At 35.8% G+C, this 25576-nt stretch overlaps 1 protein-coding gene across 5 annotated transcripts in view; it reads left to right on the forward strand.

Moving 5' to 3' along the window:
• Window positions 1-25576, forward strand: part of ARHGAP32 (Rho GTPase activating protein 32) — a 207784-nt gene that overhangs the window by 66882 nt on the left and 115326 nt on the right. For 3 of the 5 annotated variants that reach the window (XM_055581190.1, XM_055581192.1, XM_055581191.1), the window contains exon 2: window positions 18354-18462. In XM_055581190.1, the coding sequence (XP_055437165.1) occupies window positions 18358-18462 (105 nt within the window). In that variant the 5' untranslated portion in view covers window positions 18354-18357. Of the gene's footprint in view, window positions 1-8915; window positions 9152-18353; window positions 18463-25576 lie in introns of those variants that run through there. The other 2 variants (XM_055581193.1, XM_055581194.1) reach the window with 1 other exon arrangement.

The raw sequence follows: 25576 nt of genomic DNA on the forward strand, positions 1-25576 counted from the left end.
GTGTCTACGCAGTTGAGCCTTCTGTCACTTTGGCGTCAATTGCTGAATGTTTCGAGGAAGGGTCTTAGTACCCTGACTGATATCCCCAGTTTTTCTGGTTTATTATTTTCATCTACTTCAGGTTAATCTTTGAGAAGTTAAGACATTTACTTTTTGCCCTCCTCCTTTTTGCCCTCATATTGCCCTAGCTGATCAGAGACTTCATTTCATCCAGCTCTTCCTCCCGCCCCATCCCTCTTATAAAATATTTTTTTTTGCACTGCTGATTTCAAGTAAATTAAGTTCTAATTAAAATAATTTTCACTTTAAGGTTTGAATGCTCAACAAGCTTGACACTCTCAAAGATAATTTGCTTTTCGGATGGTTGTTCATCAAAACAGATCTCTAAGTAGGTTATGAGTCATTGTTCCTAATGAGTGTGTGCAGATCCGTGAACTGTTTTGGGGCAGAGAAAAGGACTGAGGATCTCTGTTTTGAAGCTGCTCTTGCAGAAATAGCCTCAGTTTTTCCTTGGAAAACAATGCTGTGGATGACCATCGTGTCTCATTTATTTATTCCCGGCGTTGCACCTGTGTGTATTATTAAGCTATTTAATGTTAGGCTACGCAGTTATTGAGATGATAATGAATTCAGTTCTCAGTGCTTCTCCTTAGAAGTTTATAGTTTTCTAAAATCTTGTTACTTCAAATGTAAAATTCCTACCCTTCGCTTAGTTTAGTTTCTTTTACTAAAGTCATTCACTTTGAAATATGTCAGAGTGCTTTGAAAATAGTAAATCACTTTAGTGATCTAAGGTGATATTTTTGTTTTGCTGGTATGGTATCTTCTTTGTATTTTGTAGTTGAACATGACAGAATGGGTGATAATCACTGACGTGTTATTGGATGCTGGCAGAAAAATCATTGCATCCTGAATTGTCTTTTCCATTTGTTCACTTAGGATGCCTTGCTAGTTTGTGGATATGCATGCTATTTGTAGAATCTTTCACTGTTGTAATAGTTCTTTGACTTGGAGATTCTGAAACACTGGCCAAATAGTTAACAGTGTTTTCTTGTGGGGGAAGGGGGTAGAGAGGAGATTGTCTAGTTCTCCTTGGCAAATCTATGTTACTTGATACTAACATGTTGGATTTCCAAGCTCATGAAGATTTATTAATGTTTATTCCTCTGTATTATCATGAGTCCATATTTTTTCAGCTTTGCAGCCTTATACATATTTCTTTGATCTCTTGATTCCTGTTAACCAATTAATATCAATTGTTTAAGAGCTGGTGAACTAGGCTTAATATACTAGAATATGATAGTCCTGCATTTCATCTATTTTCACGTAATTGGTAATTTATTCCAGAATATCAGTTGTTCCTTTTTCATGCTCAGATAGGAGTGATTTTAATGTTTCTGTCCTTTTAAGAATATTTTATAGTTCACACAGCTTTTATGCTGCCTTCTAAAATAGTAGGAACTAATTGGTGGCAGACATCTTTGTATTAGTCATAGACTGTTCAGATGTGTGCAGGTATTGCCATTGTCCTAGGCAGGTTGTGTAGGAGGGACATGGAATGTCGTAGTTGATAGCAGAGATTGCAAGAGCCCTTCTAGGTTAGAAGTTAAACAACACTTGAAGCCTTTTAATGTGCTGTACCTTGGAGAGCTACTCTACTATGCCTGGTGAAGTCATGCAAGAATATATTATCTGTGGCACTTAGCTTACTCTTGTCTTAGCATTTTCTATCATTTTACAACTTTGCTGTTTATTTGATTACTGTTTATTTTAGAAGGCTGGTAGATAAGGCAGAAAACATGAGACTAAAGCAGTCAATATAGCCTTTAAGAATTAATGCCTGTAAAGGAAATAAGAGCTCAAAAAACTGGTAGAACAACACTACTGGGAGAGATAGAATCAGCAAGGCATGCAATGCTAGAGATCATACAGAACCTGATTTCTTCAACAGATATGTAACACAAAGGAGGAGAGGAAATCCTTAAATCTCAAGATTATTAACTAAAGTATTAGCTAAAATATCATGTGTGAACTTCCTGATTCAAACAAACCATGTTTAAAAAAAAAAGGTTTGTGCACTGACTGGGTATTTGTGATATTTCTTCAAGTGAGATAATGATATTTTAGTAATTTTAAACAAGCCCTTATGAAAATTTTGTTTCCTCTTCTAAGGAGTTTAGGATTTTCTTCTAGATCCTAAACCTCGATTCATGAAACATTTTAAAAGCATCTTTTATTTACAAATGTTGTGTTCCATGGGTACTTTTATATACTGTTTCATCTAATCACTTTGATTGCAGTATGATTGGGCATGTTTATTCTGTTCAGATGAGGAAATTGAGCTTCAGAGATCTGAAGTAAATTGCCCATATTCATACAGGTAATAAGTGGCACCGAAGGAATTTGAGTTATCTGGTCTTCATTAAATTAAAAAAAAATCCAACATTATTTCTAAAATGGAAACCATAGACTCAAAATCAGTACTGTTTTCAGTTGCTTTGTGTGTTTCACTTCAGTGCTACTTGTAATAGTGAAATGGTAGCTTAATGAATTGTGTATCAGTTCACCAAGTAAACATCAGTTCATTTCAGTTCAGTTGCTCAGTCGTGTCTGACTCTTTGTGAGCCCATGAACAGCAGCAGGCCAGGCCTCCCTGTCCATCACCAACTCCCGGAGTCTACCCAAACCCATGTCCATTGAGTTGGTGATGCCATCCAACCATCTCATCCTCTGTCATCCCCTTCTCCTCCTGCCCTCAATCTTTCCCAGCATCAGTTCAATTCAGTTGCTCAGTCGTGTCCAACTCTCAGGCCTCCCTGTCCATCACCAACTCCCGGAGTTCTCTCAAATGCATGTCCATCGAGTCGGTGATGCCATCCAGCCATCTCATCCTCTGTCGTCCCCTTCTCCTGCCCCATTCCCTCCCAGCATCAGAGTCTTTTCCAATGAGTCAACTCTTCGCATGAGGTGGCCAAAGTACTGGAGTTTCAGCTATAGCATCATCAGGGTCTTTTCAAATGAGTCAGCTCTTCACATCAGGTGGCCAAAGTATTGGAGTTTCAGCTAACATCAAGTTAGTTCAGTTTCTGCTTATCACAGCAAAGGCATAGTAATATAACTTGAAGATTGTGAATTGACACTTAAAGACAGCTTTATTATTTTGCAAATACTGCTTGAGACAGCATAAAATGTCGTTTTTATCATTACATCTTTTCATTATATTCATTGATATGTATGGTATGTTGAGATGGAAACTTAGCCTTCAACTATTCAAGAGAAGAAACTAGAGTAGATCTTTTAATTCATGACGTTAACTTATTTAAAACTAAAAACTGAAAATTGTGGATAAATTTAAAGATGAAAGTAAGAATTGCCCACAGTCTTTTGTTGTGTAGATTGCCAAGCTTTTTTTCTATATGTGTGTGTATTGAAAATATGATTTTTCTTATAATGGAATAATATTTTAAAATTTTTTTGTAGTTACTGATTCCAAACAAATACAGTGGTTAAAAATTGCATTGGAGGAGTCCAGTTAGGTAGCCTGTCACGTTGAAGTATTTTTCTTCAACCAATATTATTTATATGAGATGATTCTAGAATGTGTAATAATTGATGGTAGGTCGTGATTCAGTGAAAGCGTAGCCTGAGATTATATTTATTAAAAGTAATTTTCTACATTTATAATGAACATTTTGTATATGTATATATTTAAAACTTGAATACCAGAAAGTATGCCTTTAATCTTTGCTTATTTGGATAAAGATGTAGAACTTAATTTAAAACGATAGACCATTTCACTTGAGTTTTGAGAGAACTTATTCATATACTTGTGAAATTTCCACCTAATATCACTTATTAAGAAGATTGAAAGTATCATGCTGAATTGACTTAAGATCTAATTTTATATGCACTTACTTTGTAATGCATAAGGGGATAATATGAGCTTTTAGTTCTGATTTTTTATTTTGCATTCTTCACATTCAGAAAAGGGATTCAGGTAATTAGAAAAAACCTCTTAATTTAGTTGAGTTTGGTTTCCTTTTACTTATTAAATTACTACTCTCTTTTAAATAATGGTAAAAATTACAGAGTTAAACCAAACGTTTGCAGATTGAGATATCTTACTCTTCAGTGTTTGTATAATCACAGTGACAAAAACATTTTATGGCTTCAGTGACGATGATGAAAATGATGGCTGTCATTTCTGGGCCGGGTCTTATCTATACTGCGCAATACGATAGTTATATTACATGCATTATTCCTAATACATACATTAACCTTACAGGTTGTTATTACTCTTTTAGAGATCACCAAACTGAGACTCAAGTTACTTGCCCCAAACCACACGATTTGTAAACAGAATGGTTGAGTTTGAGTCTCTGTCTGACTTCAAAATATTGATACTTCCAGTTCTATTGAAAACTGTTTTTTCCCCCTAGGTTTTATAATCAGCTTTTTGAAATGAAACTCTTTTTTTTTTCATGAATATATTTTTGTGATGACATATTCAGGTAGCCATTTTTTTTTTTTGGAAATTTCATTTAGTTCTTTTGAACAGTTCAGAGTTAGTGCTCTCTCCAAATACATGTTTCTCCTAAGCAAAATCTCCTCTAACATGAAATGTTCCATTTTCTAGCCAATTAGACAAAGCTTATCCACAGAATGCTTCACAGCTATGACTCTACAATAGATACACCACATGGCTCTTCAGAAAATTATGTATTCTAAATGTGAAGTGTGTGTCTGACTGTAGTGTATACATGTGTATCAAAGAATTGTATTAGAAAAATTGAACAGGAATCCTTCTAAGATATTTTCAGTGACTGAAGATTTTCCTCTAATGTAAAAAGTACCATATAAAATGTTCAAATGTCATCCATTATCAATCATTCTTCTATGTATTCATTCTACATTTTAATGGATTTATATCTTTAAGTTGTTTTTCTCTTGGAAAAAAAATGCATTCTACTTTGGGATTCTTAAACTGTTGCAAAGAATATTTTCCCCTTCCTGTAGGAATTGGGATCTTCTCTTTCCCTCAACTTCTTTGCCTGTTGGTCAGTAGAAGATGAAGAATCAGCTGGTTCTTAAAGTACTGATAGCGACTTTTGGGATTTAGGTCAGGGACTTGTGCGCTGAAAAGCTTGCGATGGGAGTGGAGTCTGGTCAGATTTTTAAACCAATCAGGAAAAAGGGTTAAATCCCTGCTATGGTCTGTAAGAATGGCCCTCTCAACTTCTGGTGGCCACGGGTCCCACTCTGCTTGGTTTCTTTCCTGCCTCTATCTTGGATTTTTGCTAGATACTTCTAAGCTACCAAAGAAGAGAACAAAGAAGAACAACCACATGTTGATTCTGAATTTAAGCACATTTTTTTTTTTTTAAAGCTTCTGATAGCACAGTCAGAACTGTGAAAACAAGTCTTGAACCACTGCTTGGTGTGTAAGTCAGCTTGGGAGGAGAGGAGGCTCTCCCTGCAGCGGGGATGCTAGGTGGAGAGGTGGGAATCTGATGTAACAGCAGGACTGGAAGAGGAGACTTCCTGATGCTGTCACATTAGCCAGACTGCCCGTGATGTTCTGTGTGCAAATGCCGCTTACAGTGTACTTTTTCATGTTTGAAAGCGCTTGAGGAAGGGAGGTAAATGAACCATGAGAGTGAAAGAGTAAAATAAATGATTAGGAGGAAAGATAAATAGGATCTATGAAACCACATGATTTTTTGCCAAATTGCCCTGCACAGAGGTTATACCAGTATATATTCCCACCAACAGTTTATATTCATTTTCCCACATCTTCTTCCAAACAGCTTGTTAAAAGCTTTAAAAAATCTTTGCCTGATAGATTAAGAAAGCATCCTATTGTGTTTTTTTTTTTCATTTTTATTGAGTGAAGTAAATAAGTTTTATTATGTTTTTATGATTCTTTCATGTCTTTCTGTTATTATTCTGTTTATGCTTTTTGCCTGTTTATCTTTTGGGTTGTTGGATTTTAAAGATTTATAGCCACCTTTTATATATATATATATATGAAATTAACCCATTGTGATATGTTCCACATACTTTTACTTAATTACATTTGACTTTATTCATAATTAAAGACTTTTTTTTTGGTTAGGGAAGATTTTTAAATTTGTATGTAGTAAAATGTATCAGTCTTCTGTGGTTTCAAGGCTTCTTAAAGTTATATTTAGAAAGGACTTCCTCACAGTTAAGTGATCAAAGGATTTCCCATGATTTTCTTTTATGGTTTTATCTTTACATTTAAATCTTTGATCCATTGGGAATTTATTTCAGTGGATGAAATGAGGAAGGGGTTAAATTTAATTCCGTCTCCTCCCTGTGTCTTTTGAATGACCAACATGGTCAGTAGATTAAAACTATATAGTTTTTGGAGCAACAAAATTAAAATAGTAACACATATATAAATTGTAGTTTTGTGGAAAGGAAAGGTACCTTATAAACAAAGTCAGCTGGATGGTTCATTTCCTGTATTTTCAAATATGAAAATTCAAGGGTATCCCACTAGATGCCTTTTAAAGTTTTATCTGGTCGATTTAGTGCAAAACCAGGCTTGTAAGTAAAAGGCAGACACCCGTACCTGGGCGGTTGGTACCAGCAGGGCTGTTTTTTAAGTAGCAGTTGTGCTGTTGCTGGTTTTGGAGATGCTGTACTTTTCACTCATGTCGCAGCGAGTCACTTTACTGCTTCTCTATGCGTCTGCATTTTAACTTATGTGTAAGAATGTTGCATGCTTCTATTTCCGTAATTGTCAGCATCTTTTAATTTATGATACTTGCTTTTTTTTTTTTTTCCCCTTTAAAAAGCCATGGACAGGCCTGGCTGTTCTGTCCCACTTTGGATACCTGAGCAAAGATGTATATGGCAGTTATTATTGAGGGGAAGGAAAGATGGGTGTAATATTAGAAGGCATGAAGATGGGCAAGTCCCTAGACCTTGCTTATCTTCTCTATATATTGTGATCCTCCTTAACTCTGAGATCTATAACTGTGCCTCTCATTGTGCTGGGTCCAGAGCCCTTTCTAATTTTATGTTTACCTTTCTTAAGTCAGAGATAGAACTTTAATTTAGAATTAAATTAATTTATTAAATAAATTAAATTAATTTAGAATCTAAATTAAATTTAGAAGTTTAATTAGGTCACATTTGTTTTTTTGTTTGTTTTGTTTCCATTACTGTAGGAGGTGAATTTTAAAAGATATCAGAAAGTGTTCTATGTTTTCCTCTAAAGGTTTTATAGTGTCCAGTCTTACATTTAGGTCCTTAATCCATTTTGAGCTTATTTTTGTATACTGTGTTAGAGTTTTACCAGCACTACCTATTGAAGAGACTGTCTTTTCTCCATTGTATGTTCTTATCTCCTTTATGGAGGAAACCTATACATCTCTGATATTCTTGTTTCCTCCTCTTGTGGAGGAAATCGTAAACAAAATGAAAAGACAACCTACAGAATGGGAGAAAATATTTGCAAATGATACAGCTGACAAGGGATTAATTTATAAAATACACAAGTAGCTCATACAGCTCAATATTAAAAAAAAAAAAAAAAAAAAAAAAACAGAACCCAATCAAAAAATGGGCAAAAGACCTAACTAGACATTTCTGCAAAGAAGACATGTAGATGGCCAACGGGCATGTGAAAAAATGCCTGACATCACTAATTAATTATTAGAGAAATGCAAATCAAAAGTATAATGAGGTAGGTATCACTTTACTCTGGTCAGAATGGCCATCATCAAAAAGTCTACAAATAATAAATGCTGGAGAAGGCGTGGAGGAAAAAGAATCCTCTTCCTCGTTGGTGGGATTGTAAATTGGTACAGCTATTATGGAGAACAGTATGGAAGTTCCTTAAAAGACTACAAGTAGAGTTTCCATATGATCCTGTAGTGCCACTCCTGGGCATATATCTGGAGAAAACTGTAATTAAAAAAGATACATGCACCCCAATGTTCATAGCACTGTTTACAATAGCCAAGACATGGAAGCAATCTGAATGTCCATTGACTGATGAATGGATAAAAAAGATGTGGTACCCATATATAATGGAATATTACTCAGCTTAAGTTAAAAGAAGTAATGCCATTTGCAGCAACATGGATGGACCTAGAGATGATCATACTGAGTGAAGGAAGTTAGAGACAAATGTCATATGATATTGCTTATATCTAAAAAAAGAAATACAAATGGACTTATTTACAAAACTGAAGTAGACCCACAGACTTAGAAAACAAATTTATAGTTACCAAAGGAGAAAAACAGGGGGAGGGATACATTAGGAGGTTGAGATTAACATATACACCCTACTATATAAAATAGATAACCAGCAAACACTTAGTGTATAGCACAGGGAACTATTCTCAATAATTTTGTAATAGCCTGTAAGGGAAAAGAGTTTGAAAAAGAATACACAGACACACACACTCACACACATACGTATAATTGAATCACTGTGCTATACATCTGAAACTAACATGACATTGTAAATCCCTGTACTTCAATTTAAGGGGAACGTGAACAGAATTTGTATCCTACTGTTGAGTGAAATTGTATAAATTTTAATTATGTTGGATTGGTTCACAGTCCTTTTCAGGTCTACTATATCTAATAAAAATTAAAAAATAATAAAGTCTGAGGTAGAAAAAGGATATAGGTAAGAAAAGTCAACTTAATAGCTAGAAAGCTTGAGAAGAGAGAATTATTAAATGAATAGGAATTGGGGAAAACGCACCTTCATTTGGGTTGTGTGTTTGGTTATGTAGGTCACGCAGCCTAAAGCAGTGGGAGGGGTCTGGAGTCCCAGGTGTAGCAATCTGACACATTGAGGGTGCTTCGTGGGACTTCCTGTCTTTGCCTCAGCTGTAATTAACCTTGCACGTAACAGCCTGTGGCCCCGCATGATCACGTTATTACTGGCGCCCCAGCTGCATACCTGTGTGTACATCAGTAGAGCTGAACAACCTGGACACTACTGTGCTTTTGCCCATGCCTTGAGGTTTAAACTTCTAAAATACACGATGGAGACCGAAAGTGAGAGTAGCACATCGGGAGATGACAGCGTGTTCTGGTTGGATTTGGAAGTTATAACCCAGGTGACTGGCAGTGAAGAGGGAGAAGGGGAAGAGCATTTCAGGTAAATATGGAATTCACAGTCCGTTCTTTCTCTCTGTCTCACCTTTGTCCCTCTCTCCACCTCCCTCATCTGTGCTCCCCAACCCTCCCATCCTCTTTGTTTTAACCTCTTTTCAGTAAGATTTCTTTTCTCTGGGGGAAGATTTGGAGCTGAAGAGGATGGGTTTCTAGTTGTGTATATAGCATTCTTCATTCCACAACTTGCCTTGAGCTTGTAAAAGGCATTTTAAATGACTTGTTAGAACACCAGGAAGAGAAGGTGTTAGACAGGTTTTGTAGTAGCATTTCAGGAATTTCAGGTGGAGACTCCTAATGAACTATTACCCCTTCCTGTATCTGATTTGTACCTAACAGAAGTGACTTAGTTCTGAATCTAAGAGATTTTTCTTTCTTTTTTTTCTTGGAATATGTTCCTCTGTGTGTGTGTGTGTGTGTGTGTGTGTGTGTGGCTGCTTTTGTTCCCTTATTCATGTGTATGAAACATTTTAATTATGTCCAGATTAATTATTTCATGGATCAAAGCCTCTGACCTTATATTTCACTCACCTTATAGCTCTCCTCCTCCCACCTGCCCCAGCAAATCTCTCTTGGTTTGATCTCTAATTGTATCTTCATAAATGAAGTGTTTGGGAAGGCCACTTGATTAAGCAGCTCTCCAAGTTCAGTGCATTAGTGAAGAAAGAGGTCTCACCCCCCTTGTACACACTGTATCATTTGTGTATTAATTTTGTTGTGCTGTTACAAATTTTAGGAGGCCTTATTCTGGCTTTTCTTTTCAACAGGTGTAACAGATTAATTCTTTTGGAGATACTAAAAAAAAAACCTTGAAGAAGTTTCAGTTTAGTTCAGTATCATTTGTATATTAATTTTGTTGTGCTGTTACAAATTTTGGGAGGCCTTATTCTGGCTTTTCTTTTTCAACAGGTGTAACAAATTAATTCTTTTGGAGATAATAAAAAAAAACCTCAAAGAAGTTTATACTACATATTATCACTGCCACCCACATGGGCAATTAAAACACCTTTTACAGTTTTATCTATGGGTCGTTGGGTAGGAGACCGGATCATTATTTTCATCAGATCTTGTCTTTAGTGTTCGAAAAAGAGTTTTTCCTTTCTCAAAGGATTTCTTTATTCACAGATTTTACTTTTAAAGTCTAGGTTAAATGACAGATGAGATTGAATATTGGGGCTTCCCTGGTGGCTCATTCTGTAAAGAATTTGCCTGTAATGCAGGAGACCTGGGTTTTGACCTTGGGTAGATCCTCTGGAGAAGGGAATGGCTACCCACTTCAGTATTATAGGCTGGAGAATTCCATGGACTGAGGAGCCTGGTGGGCTATAGTCTATGAGGTTGCCAAAGTCGGACATGACTGAACGATGACTTAACACTTCACATATATCACATTGAATGTTAGGAACTCTTGATAACCACTGATTAACAAATTTAGTGTGGGTTAAAATGAATAGGAGGTATGTTTTAAATTTTAAAGAATAATTCACAGTGTTCAAAGTATGCAGGTATGAAAATGAACATTTTATTAGCATGTGAAAGTCTTTTTTGCGTCAACTTTCTCATTCTTTCCATAGTTTTTATTTTAGCCTCACTTACTGGCCTAAGCTACTTCCCTCCCAAGGTGTGCTGATGTTTCATATCACATATTCCATAGTTTTAAATATGCTCCGTGTGTCATAAACAGTCGGTGGGAATAAGGTATTTATTGTGTGAGAACTGTTTGGCCTAGTGTTAAAGTCATGGAAGTTATTTCGGCCTGTTTGTCAGAGGAGGAGACAGCCTGGTCCTTGTTATGATAGACTTGGTTCCAAGATCTTCCATTTACTTACGAGGCAACAGGAGGCTGTCTGGGGTTTTCTTTTGACAGTTCATCTGTGTAGGCCTGAGTTTTTCTTTTCCTTAGAACCATGGGACCACATTTTCATCCCCAAGAAACTGAGCTAGGTGGTTCTAGGAAACCATGAGCATTGTTTTAGGAAACCATGACACTGTAGGACATTTGTCCTGTTGACAATATTATTTCATATCTGACTGTCATCATGACTCTCCCAAAGCAAGTATGTCTTTGAGATTTGATCTTATGTTATTTATAAGGGTGACAGAGATCAAGGCAAGGCCACGTTTCCTGTAGTGTTTCTCACCTGTTCAGCAGTCAGACATGAGGAAATGCACAGCAGAGCGCTTGCATAGTGTTCACCCTGATGTTCCAGCTGCGATGCCTTGCAGAAAAAATGTGTGTGGGTGTCAAAGGTGAGGGTTGGATAGTGGAAGTTGTAGCTGTAACCTTGAGAGAAGCTATGGTCAACTCAGTGTTGTCTGGGACAGTTGTTTTTGTAAAATCAGTTTAATAGTTAAAAAATATAGAAAAGTTTTACCTGTTTCTTTAAAATCTGTGCTCATGTGCATTAACTAAACTGTTATGATTACGGTCTAATTAATTTCCATGCATGCACACACTCAGAAAAAGGGCAGAAGATTGTGTGCTATTCTTTTTCTCCAAATAACTTATGAATTAGATTTAAGTTCATTCTTTTTTTTTTCTTGTATTTTTTAAAAACTTTTAAAATTTTGTTTTGGGGTATAGCCAATTAACAAGTAGGTATTGTTATTTCCCATTTTCAAATGAGGAAATTGTAGCTCAAACAGCCACATAAACCATATTGTCAGTATGTGTAGATACATGTAACTAATGTTGAAAGTATAAGACTTCAGTTTTATAAAAAAATTTTTTTATATCTGCTGCTAAATGTTATTTTCTAGTAAATAACAACCTTTAAGAAGCTACAGCTTATTTCTCAGTTCTGAAATTCCTTCTTTGAGGAATTTTTGAGCACTGGTGATATATCGGTTATGCAGCCAACATAAAAGTCAAATAGTGCATACAGTAATGTGACCTTTTAAAGATACGACCTGGAGGACACCTGGGAATTATTAGTGACTCACGATCGTGAGAGGGTCTAATTTTTTGGCATCTGAGGGCAGAAAGGTTTATCATATGACCTTGATTAGTGTTCTCTAGTGTCATGTTATTGTAGGTACATAGCCTAGTATGTATGACAAACAATGACATAGAGTTTGAAACGTTTACAGAGATGATATGTATGTATAATTAAACCACATTTTTAGAACTTGTATACCTTTAAAAATCAGAGACTACAGATGCACAGATCTCAGTCAGATCTTCACTTTTATCTCCATTATAAGTTGTTTTTAAGAAGAGAAGCTTCTGACTCTAGTTAAGCTAGATAATTTGGCGTACATATTTTAATTTTTTTTGAAATGTGTTTGTTGGTTTATAGCATCATAAAGCTAATAATAAATGGTTCATGCATCTGATTGGTTGGTTGCTTGCTTTATTCATTCTCTGCCTTATTTGAAATGAGGTAAAAGAAGATTTTGAATTAAAAGATTTTGCAGCAGTCTAATAGGTAACAGGGGCTTGGAATATGTTAGTTCTTCTAGATCTTTCTGATCTAGACCTTCTTTCAGATCTAGGATGGCTATTTTAATGGCTAAATTCCTCTGGAAACCCACAATTCTTTGCTTTTAATATGCTTACTGTTCTTTTGTCTTCTGTAGGAATTTCTCATTTTAGGAATCCCAGGATAGAGAGGTAGCAATAACAGCTTATCATTGGCATATATATCAGTATCACACCCAGGCCTATTTTAAACTCTGTGACTTTTCATAGTCATCACACCCTTAATAATCTGTTATGTACAATACCAAAAAAAAAGTGTATTTTGTAAAAAAACAAAAAAGATATTTCTATTACTCTGTAACTTTGGGTGTGTGATCTGGAGTATAGTTTACTCCCTGAAATATTCTTTGAATATGAAATGTAACTTTCACTCAAAGTCATCTCATCAGTGTCACATAAGTAGTAAATTTAATGGTAATCGGAGTCAGGTATGAACATAGCTTAATCTCAGAAAATTTTGTTCAGTGTTGGAGTCTAGCCATTAGGCTGTCTTTGTTAATGTGTGAAATGAGTCTGTCTTAACCATGAAGCATGCCAGTACAAGACTTTCTTGGTATTTCACTAATTAAACTCTTTGGGATGGAATCCAGGGTGAGCCTTTCTTACGTCTGTCTGTATGAGCTTTTTTTTTTTTTTTTTTTTTTATGTACAAGAAGGGCCTGAGAGCACAGAAAATTATAAAACTGTATCAGAGTTCCTGGTTATTAAGTTGTGTATTTAAAGTTAAAAATTTTTAATCTTATTTCTCCTTAAGTTTTGGATTCAAGCCCCCCTAAACAGTTAATTGCATGTTCAAACAGTAATTAAAATTCCTTGAAACACTTAAAGCTCTGTTTATACATGTAATACAGTCAATATCTTTTAAAAAATATATATAAAGTGACAAACCTGGGAAGACTGCAATCAGAACAAGCAAAGCCTTTTTAGATAGTTAATTTTAGAAGTCGCCTATTATACTTTTACTTTCCATTAGTGATTAGCTTCCTTTCCACGCTCTCATATTTTCAAATCAGTTTCTTTCACTCACATGTGCTGTTTCCCCTCATCCTGGCTCTCTCTTTTCTTCCCTGTTTCCCTTCCTTTTAGGATAAGGTCTTTAGAGTACTTCTCTCAGCCCGCTAATCCCCCATGAGTCTTTTGTTTATCACCATTTTGCCCCTGCTTACCTGGTGGCTCAGTAGTAAAGAATCCTTCCTCCCGCAATGCAGGCAACGCAGGTTCAATCCCTGGGTCGGGAAGATCCCCTGAAGAAGGGAATGGCAACCCACTCCAGTATTCTTGCCTGGGAAATCCCATGGACAGAGCAACCTGTTGGGCTATAGTCCATGGGGTCGTGAAGAGTCAGACATGACTTAGCGACAGTACAACAAATTCTGTCCCCACCCCCCAAGCCCAGTGTTTATTGAAATGATTTTAATATTTTTTGCCATTCAGTCAGATTTAGTTATATGTGTCATGGTTTCCTCTCCTTTTTAATCATATTCCATCTTAAAGTGTCTGTTCTGGTCCATTTGTTATTTAGTTGATATTTTCTTGAATCTTTTGTTCAGATAAGTTCTATGAGTGATGTACTCTGATTTCTTGCCTGTAGTCACTGCTATTTTTATTTATCTTTTCTTTTCCTTTGTAGGTAACTTATTCTTTCTGAATGCTTGTAAAATTTTCTTTTTATTCTTAGTTCTGTGTATTTTGTCATCAAATCTTCAATTGGACCTCAGTGACTTTCAGTCTGTAGATTTAAGTCTTCATATTAGGAACGATTTTAAGAATTTTATTATTAATTTAATTATTACCTCTTTTATCAGTAATAATTTTCTCCTCATGGAATCTATTTATTGCATATTTGATCTCCTTAGTGTTTCTTTCATGATGTATCTATCATTGTTGTTTTTCAGTCGCTAAGTCATGTCTGTTTGTGACCCCGTGGACTGCAGCACGCCAGGCTTCCCTGTCCTTCACCATCTCCCTGAGTTTGCTCAAACTCATGTCCATTGAGTCGGTGATGCCATCCAGCCATTTCATCCCCTGTTGCCCCCTTCTCCTCCTGCCTTCCATCTTTCCCAGCATCAGGGTCTTTTCCAATGAGTTAGCTCTTTGCATCAGGTGACCGATTTATCTTCACATTTTGATTTTGTGATTTGAAGTATTTCTTATATTTGTTCTTTAGGCCATTAATTTCATCTTTTTCTTTAATCTTTCACATTCAGTTTGAGTGAAGTAATTTTTACGTGTTCTTGTTCTTATGTATCACGGACTTAGTATTTATATAATTATTTAGGTTATTGTCTTTTCTGCTTTAGCTTTGCAGCTTTGTTCGCTACGTATGCATGTTCTGTTTGTTCTGACTGAAAGAATCGCAGCTTTTTACTGCTCGGGTCAACATTGCCCTTCTCTGTCTCCTCCCCCTTCGGATTTTCTCCAGTGGTCCCATGATGCTATAGCTTCTGCTTTTCTTTTCTTAGGTGAACACACCCTTGTTAATAGCCCTAGTCCCTCTAATTGATTGTTAAATTTATTTACAGAGTAATTTTCCAGTTTTTATTAATTCCTTGGGGGCAAGTACCTCTTTTGTTGTGGGGAGAAGTGGAACCTCCTGGAACCTCTGTTATTCTCCACTGGTTTACCAGTCAATGTGATCCCATTTGCTTCTTTGCCTTCCAGAAGTTGAAGATTTCTGGCCTGCTCATCCCACCCAATGTTAATCTTTTAAGGATTTATTTTCCTTTTATTTGGCTTACTGCCTTTTCAGAGACTTGGAGAAGGAAAGCTCTATTTCTCAACATATATGCAGTCTTGAATGGGAAGGTCACTGGTAGTTTTTTTTATGGCTTTTGAGGGAAAGCTTCTGAGGGGAGCATTCAGTGAGGCCAAATCTTGGTGTCTGTCAGCCAGTGCAGCGGGTCTCCAGAGGTGAGAATTGCTTGTTTCAGTGTCCTCTTCAGGATGGGAGGTGGAATCTTCTAGTAGAAAGCGGTCCATCACATCTGGAATGCCTGAGATGTGTTAATATATTTCAGTTTTCCCATTTGCAAAACAGGGCTACTAACAGTATATCCAACAGTAACCAGTTAGAAGATGTAATTGAAGAAAAGGTGCCATTTTTAAGAGCAACAACAAAGATGAAATGCTCAGAAATAAACTTACTAAGGAACTCCAAGACCTATGTGAAGAAAATTTAAAATATTGCTGAAGAACATAGAAGTTTGGAACAAAAGAAAGATATATACCTTGTTCATAACGAAATAGTCAACATCATAAGACGTTAGTTTATTATAAAATTAATGTGATAATAAGAATGCTTTTTTAAAAACCTAGGTAAATTGGTTTTGAAATAAATTGACCTTGACTAAGTAATTGAGTCAAGAAACTTTGGGGAGAAGAAAAAAGCAAGTCTAGGAAGAGGATTAGTGCAACCAGATATTATGGTATGAAATCTCAGTGATTAAAACCTTGTGGTACTGGTATGAATAGAGGGCATAAGGGGGTGAAATGGGAAGCCTGGAAATTCACCCTAATACATAGGAAGATACGGTAAAGATGGCTTCTCCAAAGCCAACGGGAACATTATGTACTATTCAATGAATTCTTTGGGGGAAAACTGAATATGCAGCTGTGAAAAATAAGGAAAATTGGAGATCTGCCTCATACCAAGGATAATTTCCAAATGATTGAAGATGGTATAATGTATTAAATGAAACCACGAAAAATTCAAAAGAAAACATGGGAAAATTAAAAAAAAATAGGTTTTGGATCAGGGATGGCATTTTGAAATGACTTAAAATGCAAAACTCAGAAAGGGTTGTGAAATTCAGCTACATAAAATATAAAACATCTGCATTATAGAAAACAAAATAAGCAAGGACAAATGACAGCCTGTTAAAAATACTTGGAATTCGTATTACAAATGAAGAACTAATCTCTTTAAAGAATTTAAAAAGAGGTAAGAAAAAGACCAAAAATCCAACAGAAAAATGGGCTACTTTATAAAAGGGATTTTTTTCATCATTGGGTTTTTGCCTTTCATTTATACTGCACATATCTTAAAATGATATCTTATAAACTTGTAGTATAGTTTGTAATAGTGGAAATAATTGAAGAATTCACTAGTAATGGATGAGTTACATTATGGAATATCTATAGTATTCCACAGTGGAATATTGCACAGTTGCAAAAATAGCAAAGAAGCTCTTTATATATTGATATGGAAAGTCCTTCAGAAAATATTAGAAAACTACATAACAGTGTAAAACATGATACTTTTTATGTAAAAAGTATTGCAGTCCATGGGGTTGTGAAGAGTTGGGCACAACTTGGCTACTGAACAACATGGGCTTGCCTGGTGACTCAGACAGTAAATAATCTCCCTGCAATGGGGAGACCTTGGTTTGATCCCTGGGTCAGGAAGATTCCCTGGAGAAGGGAATGGCTACCCATTCCAGTATTCTGGGGACTTCCCTGCTAGCTCACATGGTAAAGAATCTGCCTGCAATGTGTGAGAACCCTGCAATGCACGAGACGCAGGTGTAAAGAGTAGGGTGGAGATGAAGGAATACAGTTATTCTCCTATTTTTTACACAAAGAGTAGCGTATTTATACATTGCTTTTATACTTTGCTTTTTGTGGATATATCTTTGATATGAAAAATTATGTATATGAATATATATATATATATATATATATATATAGACTAAGAGAACATATAAAGTGGGGAATTTAATGGGCAGACTGGAGACAGGGAAGGGAGGAAGATTATTCGCTATATACCTATTGATACTTTTTTTTTTAATTTTTGCATGATAAAATTGTACATACTAAGAATTTTATCAGGCATTTTCATTTGGAAATCACCAAAACTCTGTCTTTAATAAACCTCTGTTCTGTTTTCAGTGTTGGAAGTTCGGTTTGGTGTTAGAAGTTTAGTGTTCAGTTTAGTTCAGTGTTAGTGTTAGAAGTTCAGTTTCTTTATTTTCTGGGAATTCTGGGAATATTCGATTTATGTAAGCACTTAATAGACCATATAAACCAGCCGGAACAGAGCTTTAATATTTTAAGGGGCTTTACAGTCTAATTTATTAATATGCTCTGAAGATGGGAAAGTATATTACTCCCTGTGATGACAGATACTAACCTCTATCACTTACAGACACGTAGCCACCTTGTAGCTTCAGTTTTACAACTTAGAACACCAAACCGACTGCTTCAGGTATGTCTCAGAGATGTTCTTCTCTTCAGTAGAATTGAAATACATTCTTTCACAAGCAGACGTAAATAGACTAAAACCAGAAATAAACAGAAACAAAGACTGTGGGGAAAGAAAGAGAAAAGCAGAGTTGTATTGCTGCTTGGGGTTTACTACAGAGATCAAGAAAAGATATGCTTGTGAGTAAGCAGTCCCTAAGGTCACTTCTCAAGAAATGTGTCTCTTAGACTTCTCTGTGGAACTTTTATACTATCAAGTATAGTTTTTTTTGTTATGAACAAGAATCTCAAAAAATATAAAATGAGTGTGTGTCAGAATCAAATAGTTTTTTAATGAGGGAAAAAGCAAGTTGGTAAAGCTTGTTCCCACAATTTAAAGAAAGTGTTGTTCTCTCTTCTTTTTCCTTTGGATTGGAAATGTCCAGGTCTAGACATTGGATTGTAGTCATTGGAAGGCTTTCTTAGAAATGGGAATTCTTATCAGAGTCTTTCATGTTTTGGTCTTTAGGAAGATGAAGTCCTCAGTACATTCTGAAGAGGATGATTTTGTTCCAGAACTACACAGAAACGTTCACCCTCGAGAGCGGCCTGACTGGGAGGAGACACTTAGTGCAATGGTAAATTATTTTACTTACATAAAGAAAAGGAACAGGGGAAGCATTACTCAACAGAAACAAATTTTTTTGCTGTGGCTTTACTCATTTATTCAGGAAATACCTGTTGAGCAAATAATCTATTCAAGGCACTATTCTAGACTCTCGGGCAGAGCTGTGAATAAAACACACACATTTCCTGCCTTTGTGGAGCTTATATTTTAACAAGGTAGGAGAGGTAGCAAATAATTAAATGTATAGTGTGTCATGTGGTGGTACATGCCATTGTAGAAATAAGCAGAGTGGCAGAACGCAGTGTGAAGAAGGGTTGCTCGCTATATAGGATGGCAAGATGGCCTCTAGGGAGTTAAGGTTGGAGCAGACACCTAAGGGGTGTGAGGGAGTGTGTTTACCTGGGAATAGATCATTTTAGGCAGTGGAAGAACAAGTTAAAGGCTGTGGCATAGAATTAAAAAGCAAGTTGGAAGAAACACGAGTAGGATGTGGCTGAAACTGAACTGGGAAAAGATGAGATCAGAGAAGTGGTTTCTTGCAGTCCATTATATGAGGACTTTGGTTTTTTATGCTGAGTAAGCTGGGAAACCGTTGGAGGATTTTTAGCCAAGAAGTGACATGATCTGGCTTAAAATTTTATAGGAAATCTCTCATCGCTGTGAGTAGGCTAAAGAAGGAGGCACAGGAGGAGGAGATAGGAGACCAGTTGGAAGATTGTTATAGTAGATGGACAATGATGGTAGCTTGAATGGTAGATGGTACGGATGGTAGATGTAAAAAAATGGCTAGACTCTGGATGTACCAATAGTTTCACAGATAAAGCCAACTGTTTGGTTTGTTTTTTTTTTTAACTAATGAATGAACATAGAGAATGAGATAAAGAGATGTCAAGGATGACTTCAAGTTTTTTTGACTGATCAACCTGAAGAATGGAGTTTACATTCACTGAGATACTGGAAAAGCAGTTTTTGCTTGTTAATAGGTGGAAAATTCCTTTGCAGTGTAATTTTTCCACAGAAGTTTGAGTTATCCATTTAATCTTTTATAACTTTTTGTAATTCATATCCATCAATAAGAACAATGAAATTTGTTTTGTGGAGAATAATATTTTATTTAATTACAGTTAAAAGTTAGTGATTCTTATCCAAGTTGAATGCAAATGTTCATTTGTCATTGCAGGTTTGTGATATGTTACATTGCAAATTTCTGCTCTAAGAGATGTGAAATAGTCTAGTCAAAACAGACAGGCCCCACACACCTCCCTATTGAATGAAGTAATCCCTGGAGGTGCCAGCATGCCGTTGAAAGGCTATTCAATAAATTCTTTTGTCCGTGTAAAAATCTTTCACAGTTTTCTCCTGTATTTCGATAACCTGCAGTAAGTCTACATTGAGTTTATTGAATGGGAAGAAAGGTGATATTTGTTATGTGGTGGTTCATTTACTCTGTATTAAAATGTCGTATGCTGTATACATGGAAAGTGATTGAATTCTGTTTCCTGGAGTTCCCATTGGTTTGTCTATGGAAATTACTGTTTGTATCATATGTTTTTAGAATCTTTTATTTTTACATTGGTACTCTAATTTTTTAATGTGTAAACTTCTTGAAGGCAGGTGCTATAATTCTATGTTTTCTTTAAAAATGATTATACTCAATAAATAGTACATTGCAAGGTTGCAAAAAGTGTACAGTGAATGATGAAAAGGATATAAATGAGATTTGAACTGCTATTTTACTACACTTTATCTAGAAAGTTATACTAATTTTAATGAGGACGTAAGAGTAAAGACTAGAAAAAACACAAGCTGGAATCAAGATTGCCAGGAGAAATATCAATAACCTCAGATATGCAGATGACACCACCCTTATGAGAGAAAGTGAAGAGGAACTCAAAAGCCTCTTGATGAAAGTGAAAGTGGAGAGTGAAAAAGTTGGCTTAAAGGTCAACATTCAGAAAATGAAGATCATGGCATCCGGTCCCATCACTTCATGGGAAATAGATGGGGAAACAGTGGAAACAGTGTCAGACTTTATTTTTCTGGGCTCTAAAATCACTACAGATGGTGACTGCAGCCATGAAATTAAAAGACGCTTACTCCTTGGAAGGAAAGTTATGACCAACCTAGATAGCACATTCAAAAGCAGAGACATTACTTTGCCAACAAAGGTCTGTCTAGTCAAGGCTATGGTTTTTCCTGTGGTCATGTATGGGTGAGAGTTGGACTGTGAAGACGGCTGAGCACCGAAGAATTGATGCTTTTGAACTGTGGTGTTGGAGAAGACTCTTGAGAGTCCCTTGGACTGCAAGGAGATCCAACCAGTCCATTGTGAAGGAGATCAGCCCTGGGATTTCTTTGGAAGGACTGATGCTAAAGCTGAAACTCCAGTACTTTGGCCACCTCATGCGAAGAGTTGACTCATTGGAAAAGACTCTGATGCTGGGAGGTATTGGGGGCAGGAGGAGAAGGGAACAACAGAGGATGAGATGGCTGGATGGCATTACTGACTCGATGGACGTGAGTCTCAGTGAACACCGGGAGTTGGTGATGGACAGGGAGGCCTGGCGTGCTGCGATTCATGGGGTTGCAAAGAGTCGGACATGACTGAGCGACTGATCTGATCTGAAGAGTAAAGAAAGTTGGGAACCTTTTTCTCTTTCAATAATAGTCTGTATTAAATATTATGTTGAGAATAAAGTTTATTATTAAGAGAAACCCTTATAAATGTTTCTCCAAAACAATTTCATGTATTTAATGTTTTAGTAGCTTTAGAAATAAAAGGGTGTAAGTGTTGAACTTTTATTGATTTGTGTTGTATGGCCAGAATATTAGTTTTTTAATACATATCTAAAAGAAAATCAGAGATTTCTGAATTATTAAAAATTTTATAAATAATCATTTTTAAATTGAGATATGATTGCTATATTATGAATTAGTTTCAGGTATACTATACAATATAATGTTTCTGTATATGGATATATTGTGAAATGTTCACCATGAGTCTAGCTAACATCCATTACCAATACATAGCTGCAGATTTTTTTTCTTGTGATGAGAACTTTTAAGATATACTCATTTAGCAACTTTCAAATACATAATACTGTAAATTTTGTGTTTTACTATAGTAACCACACTGTACTTTGTATCCCAGGACTTACTTATTTAAATAGCGGGAAGTTTGAACTCTTTGACTACCTGAATCCATTTTGCTTACCTACCTTTGCAGCCACCAATCTGTTCTCTGTGTCTTTGGTTCAATTAAATTAATTATATATTTTTAAAGCTTCCACATATAAGTGAGATCATATGGTATTAGTCTTCCTCTTTTTCACTTATTTCACTTAGCATAATGCCCTCAAAGTCCATTTATATTGTTGTAAATGGTAAGATTTCTTTCTTTTTATGGCTGAATAATATTCCTTTGTTTTATATATACCACATTTTCTTTATCCATTCATCAATCAGTGAATACTTAGGTTGCTTCCAGTTTTTGGCTAATGTGAAGAATTCTGCAATGAACAAAGGTATGGAGATACTTTTTCAAATTAGGATGTTCATTCTCTTAAGATAAATACCCATAAGTGGAATTGCCGAATTATATGGTAGTTCCAGTTTTCATTTTTTGTGGAGCCTCCATACTGTTTTCTGAAGTGGCAGCACCAGTTGGTATTTATACTACAAGGGCACAAAGGTACTGTTTTCTATTTTCTCCACATTCTTGCTGATGCCTGTTTCTTTATCTTTTTGATAGCAACTCTTCTAACGGGTATGAAGTGATAACCTGTTGTGGTTTTGATTTGCATTTCCCTAATGGTTAGTGATGTTGAGCGCCCTTCATGTACAGGTTAGCTGTTTGTAAGTCTTCTCTGGAAAAATGTCTGTTCAGAGCCTCTGCCCATTTTTCTAATTGGATTTCTTTTTTTTTTTTTTTTTTTTGCTATTAAGTGAGTTCTTTTATATTTTGAATATTAATCTCTTAACAGATATATGATTTGTAAAAATTTTCTCCCATTTTATAGGTTACCTTTTCACTTGGTTGATGGATTCCTTTACTGTGCAGAAGCTTTTTAGTCTGATTTGTAGTCTCACTTGTTTATTTTTGTTTCTCTTGCTTTTGCTTTTGTTGTCAAATGCAAAAAATCGTCTCCAGGACTGATGTCAAGGAGCTTGCTACTATGTCTTTTCTTAGGAGTTTAATGGCTTCACATATTATGTTCAAGTCTTTAATCCTTTTGAGTTAGTTTTTGTGTGTGTCATAAGATAATGGTTCAGTTTTGTTCTTTTGCATGTGACTGTCCAGTTTTCCTGACACCATTTGTGAAGACACTGTCCTTTTTCCATTCTGTACTCTTGGCTTCTTTGTTGTTTTTTATTGGCAGTATACAAATGGATTGATTTCTGGGCTTTTTATATTTTTCCATTCATCTTTGTGTCTCTTTTTATGTCAGTATCCTACTGTTTTGACTATTGTAGCTTTATAATATAGTTTGAAATCAGGAAGCATGATGCTTCCAGCTCTGTCCTTCTTTCTCAAGGTTGCTTTGACTCTTCCATGTCTTTTGTGGTTCCATACAAATTTTAAAACTTTTATTTTTGTGAAAAATGCCTTTGGTAAGGATTGCAGTAGATCTAAAGATTGCTTTCAATAGAGTAAGCATTTTAGCATAATTCTCCCCATCCATGGGCATCTTTCTTTTGCTTGTCTTTTTTACTTTTTTTTCACCCATGTCTTACAATTTTCAGTGTTCACGTCTTTTGCCTCCTTTGTTAAGTAAATTCCTGGGTATTCTTTTTATTCAATTTATTGAATCTCAGTTGTAAATGAAATTGTTTTAATTTCTCTGTTAGTTCACTGTTAGCTTATAGAAGTGGAACTGATTTTTGTATACTGATTTTTGCATCATGAAGCTTTGCCAACTTTATTCTAACAGTTGTGTGTGTGTGTGTGTGTGTGTGTGTGTGTGTGTGTATAGTCTTTAGGATTTTTTAATATAATAATATCATGTCATCTGTAAATAGTGATTGTAAAACTATCACTTTCCAGTTTGGGTGCCTTTTGTTCCTTTTCCTTGCCTAATTGCTCTGGCTAGGACTTTCAACTGTGTTGAATAGATGGGGCAAGATGAGCATTGTTGTCTTTTTCCTGATCCTAGGGGAAAAGTTTTTATCTTTTCATTGTTGAGCATGTTATCTGTTGCTGTGTCAGATACAGCTTTTATTATGTTGAGATATATTTGCTCTGTACTTGGCTTTGTTGAGAGTTTTTTTTTTTAATATCATAAATGGATGTTGAATTTTGTCACATGCTTTTTCTCCATCTATTGAGATGTATGATTTTTTTTATTCTTCATTTTATTAATGTCATGTATCATGTTGATTGATTTGCAGATGTTGGACCAGGCTTGTATCCCTGGATTAAATAAATCCCACTTGATCAAGGGTGTGTGATCCTTTTGATGTATTGTTAAATTTGTTTTGCTAATATTTTGTTGAGGCTTTTTATATCAATGTTCACCAGAGAGACTGGCCTGTAATTTTCTTTCCTTGTTGCATCCTTGTTTTGCTTTGGTATCAGTGTAACTCTGGGCTTTTAAAACGAGTTTGGAAGAGTTTCCTCCTCTTTTATGTTTTGGAAGAGTTTGGCAAGAATTGGTATTGATTCTTCTTTCAATCTTTGGTAGAATTCACTGGTTAAACCACCTGGTCCTGGAATTTTGTTGATTGGGAGCCTTTTAATTACTAATTGAATCACCTTAGTAGTGATTGATCTGTAGTACGTAGTCATTTTTAAGTCAAAAGTAGTAAACCTTAAAAGAGGCCTCTGTCCTTTTGTGATTTATGGCTTATGATTTATTTATTACTCTTCATAAATTTGTAGCTAAAACTTAAAGTTTTTAAAGAAACCTCTTAAAAAGCTGTAGAATTTTTCTAAATTACTGATTGAAATAATTTGCAGTTATTTAACAGTGAAATCATTTAGTAAATAAATATTAGGATCTTAAAAAAATAAGATCAAAAACTTGAAAAGAGAGAATCTTTCACCAGTTTTAAATATTTGAACTCAAATTGTCATTTAAGTTAAATTCATTTAATTTAAATTCTCAGTGTTTTTCCACTCACTTTATTTTTAATATTGATCATTGCAAAATTCTCAAAATGGAGCCTGTTAATTCTTGAAATTTTTTGTTAGGAACAATTTCTCACTTCAGTTTCCTTTTCTACTTTAAATGTGTTCAAGGCTCAGGGCTAAAAGCAGGTCATGTTGTAGCAAATGAACTTATTATTGATAAATTAAAGTCAATGGTCTTGGTTGAAAATGTTCACACACATGCTAACAACCAGAGTCAGGAAAATTAAAACCAGTCATAAATTCTGAACTTCCAAAATACAAAAAAATTAAAAAGGAAGACAAGAGGTTAATGCTCAGTGTTGTCAGAATTGCTTGTGCTCAGCCACATTCTGTCCCCTTCCTCGGCCTTTTCTCCCTCTCTCAGCCCTCTCCCGGATTCTCCACCCCCCCACCCCCATTTCTCTCTCTCTCTCTCTCTCTCTCACACACATACACACACACACACACACACACACGCGCGCGCGCGCGTGCAGAAATTCACACTTGCAAACTGCAGTCACCCTCACTGACTCCTGAAGGGCTGACTCTTGTCCTGTCTCTCTCCCATTGAATGTTGGCGTTCCCAGTGCCTGTGCATCGTCTGTGTTAATTTCTTGCCAGACTTCACTGTTCCTGCAGGTTCACTGTCATCTTTGTACAGATGACTGCCACGTCCATAACTCTAGCCTGGTAAGAATTCATTTCCCACTAGAAGGTTCTGTAGGAACCACGAACTACAGATTTTCACGAAATCCCATCTTTCCTCTCCCTGAAGCGAGTTGCTTCTTTTTAACTTTACAGGTTACGTTAATAACGCTGACTTTATTCCAGTCCCCGCAAGTTCAGAACCTTGCATTTGTTATACATGGTTTCATTTCATTTTTCTTAAAAGCAGGACCTTGGTCATTTTGCTCCAGTCGCACTGTCCTCCTTGCTTTTTCTCAAATATGCCGAGCATGGCGCTACCTCCAGGCCTTGCATTTGTATTTGCTGCAATTGGGAAGTGCTCTTCCTG

This window comes from Bubalus kerabau, chromosome 5 (assembly GCF_029407905.1).
Source record: "Bubalus kerabau isolate K-KA32 ecotype Philippines breed swamp buffalo chromosome 5, PCC_UOA_SB_1v2, whole genome shotgun sequence".
Lineage (NCBI taxonomy): Eukaryota > Metazoa > Chordata > Mammalia > Artiodactyla > Bovidae > Bubalus > Bubalus kerabau.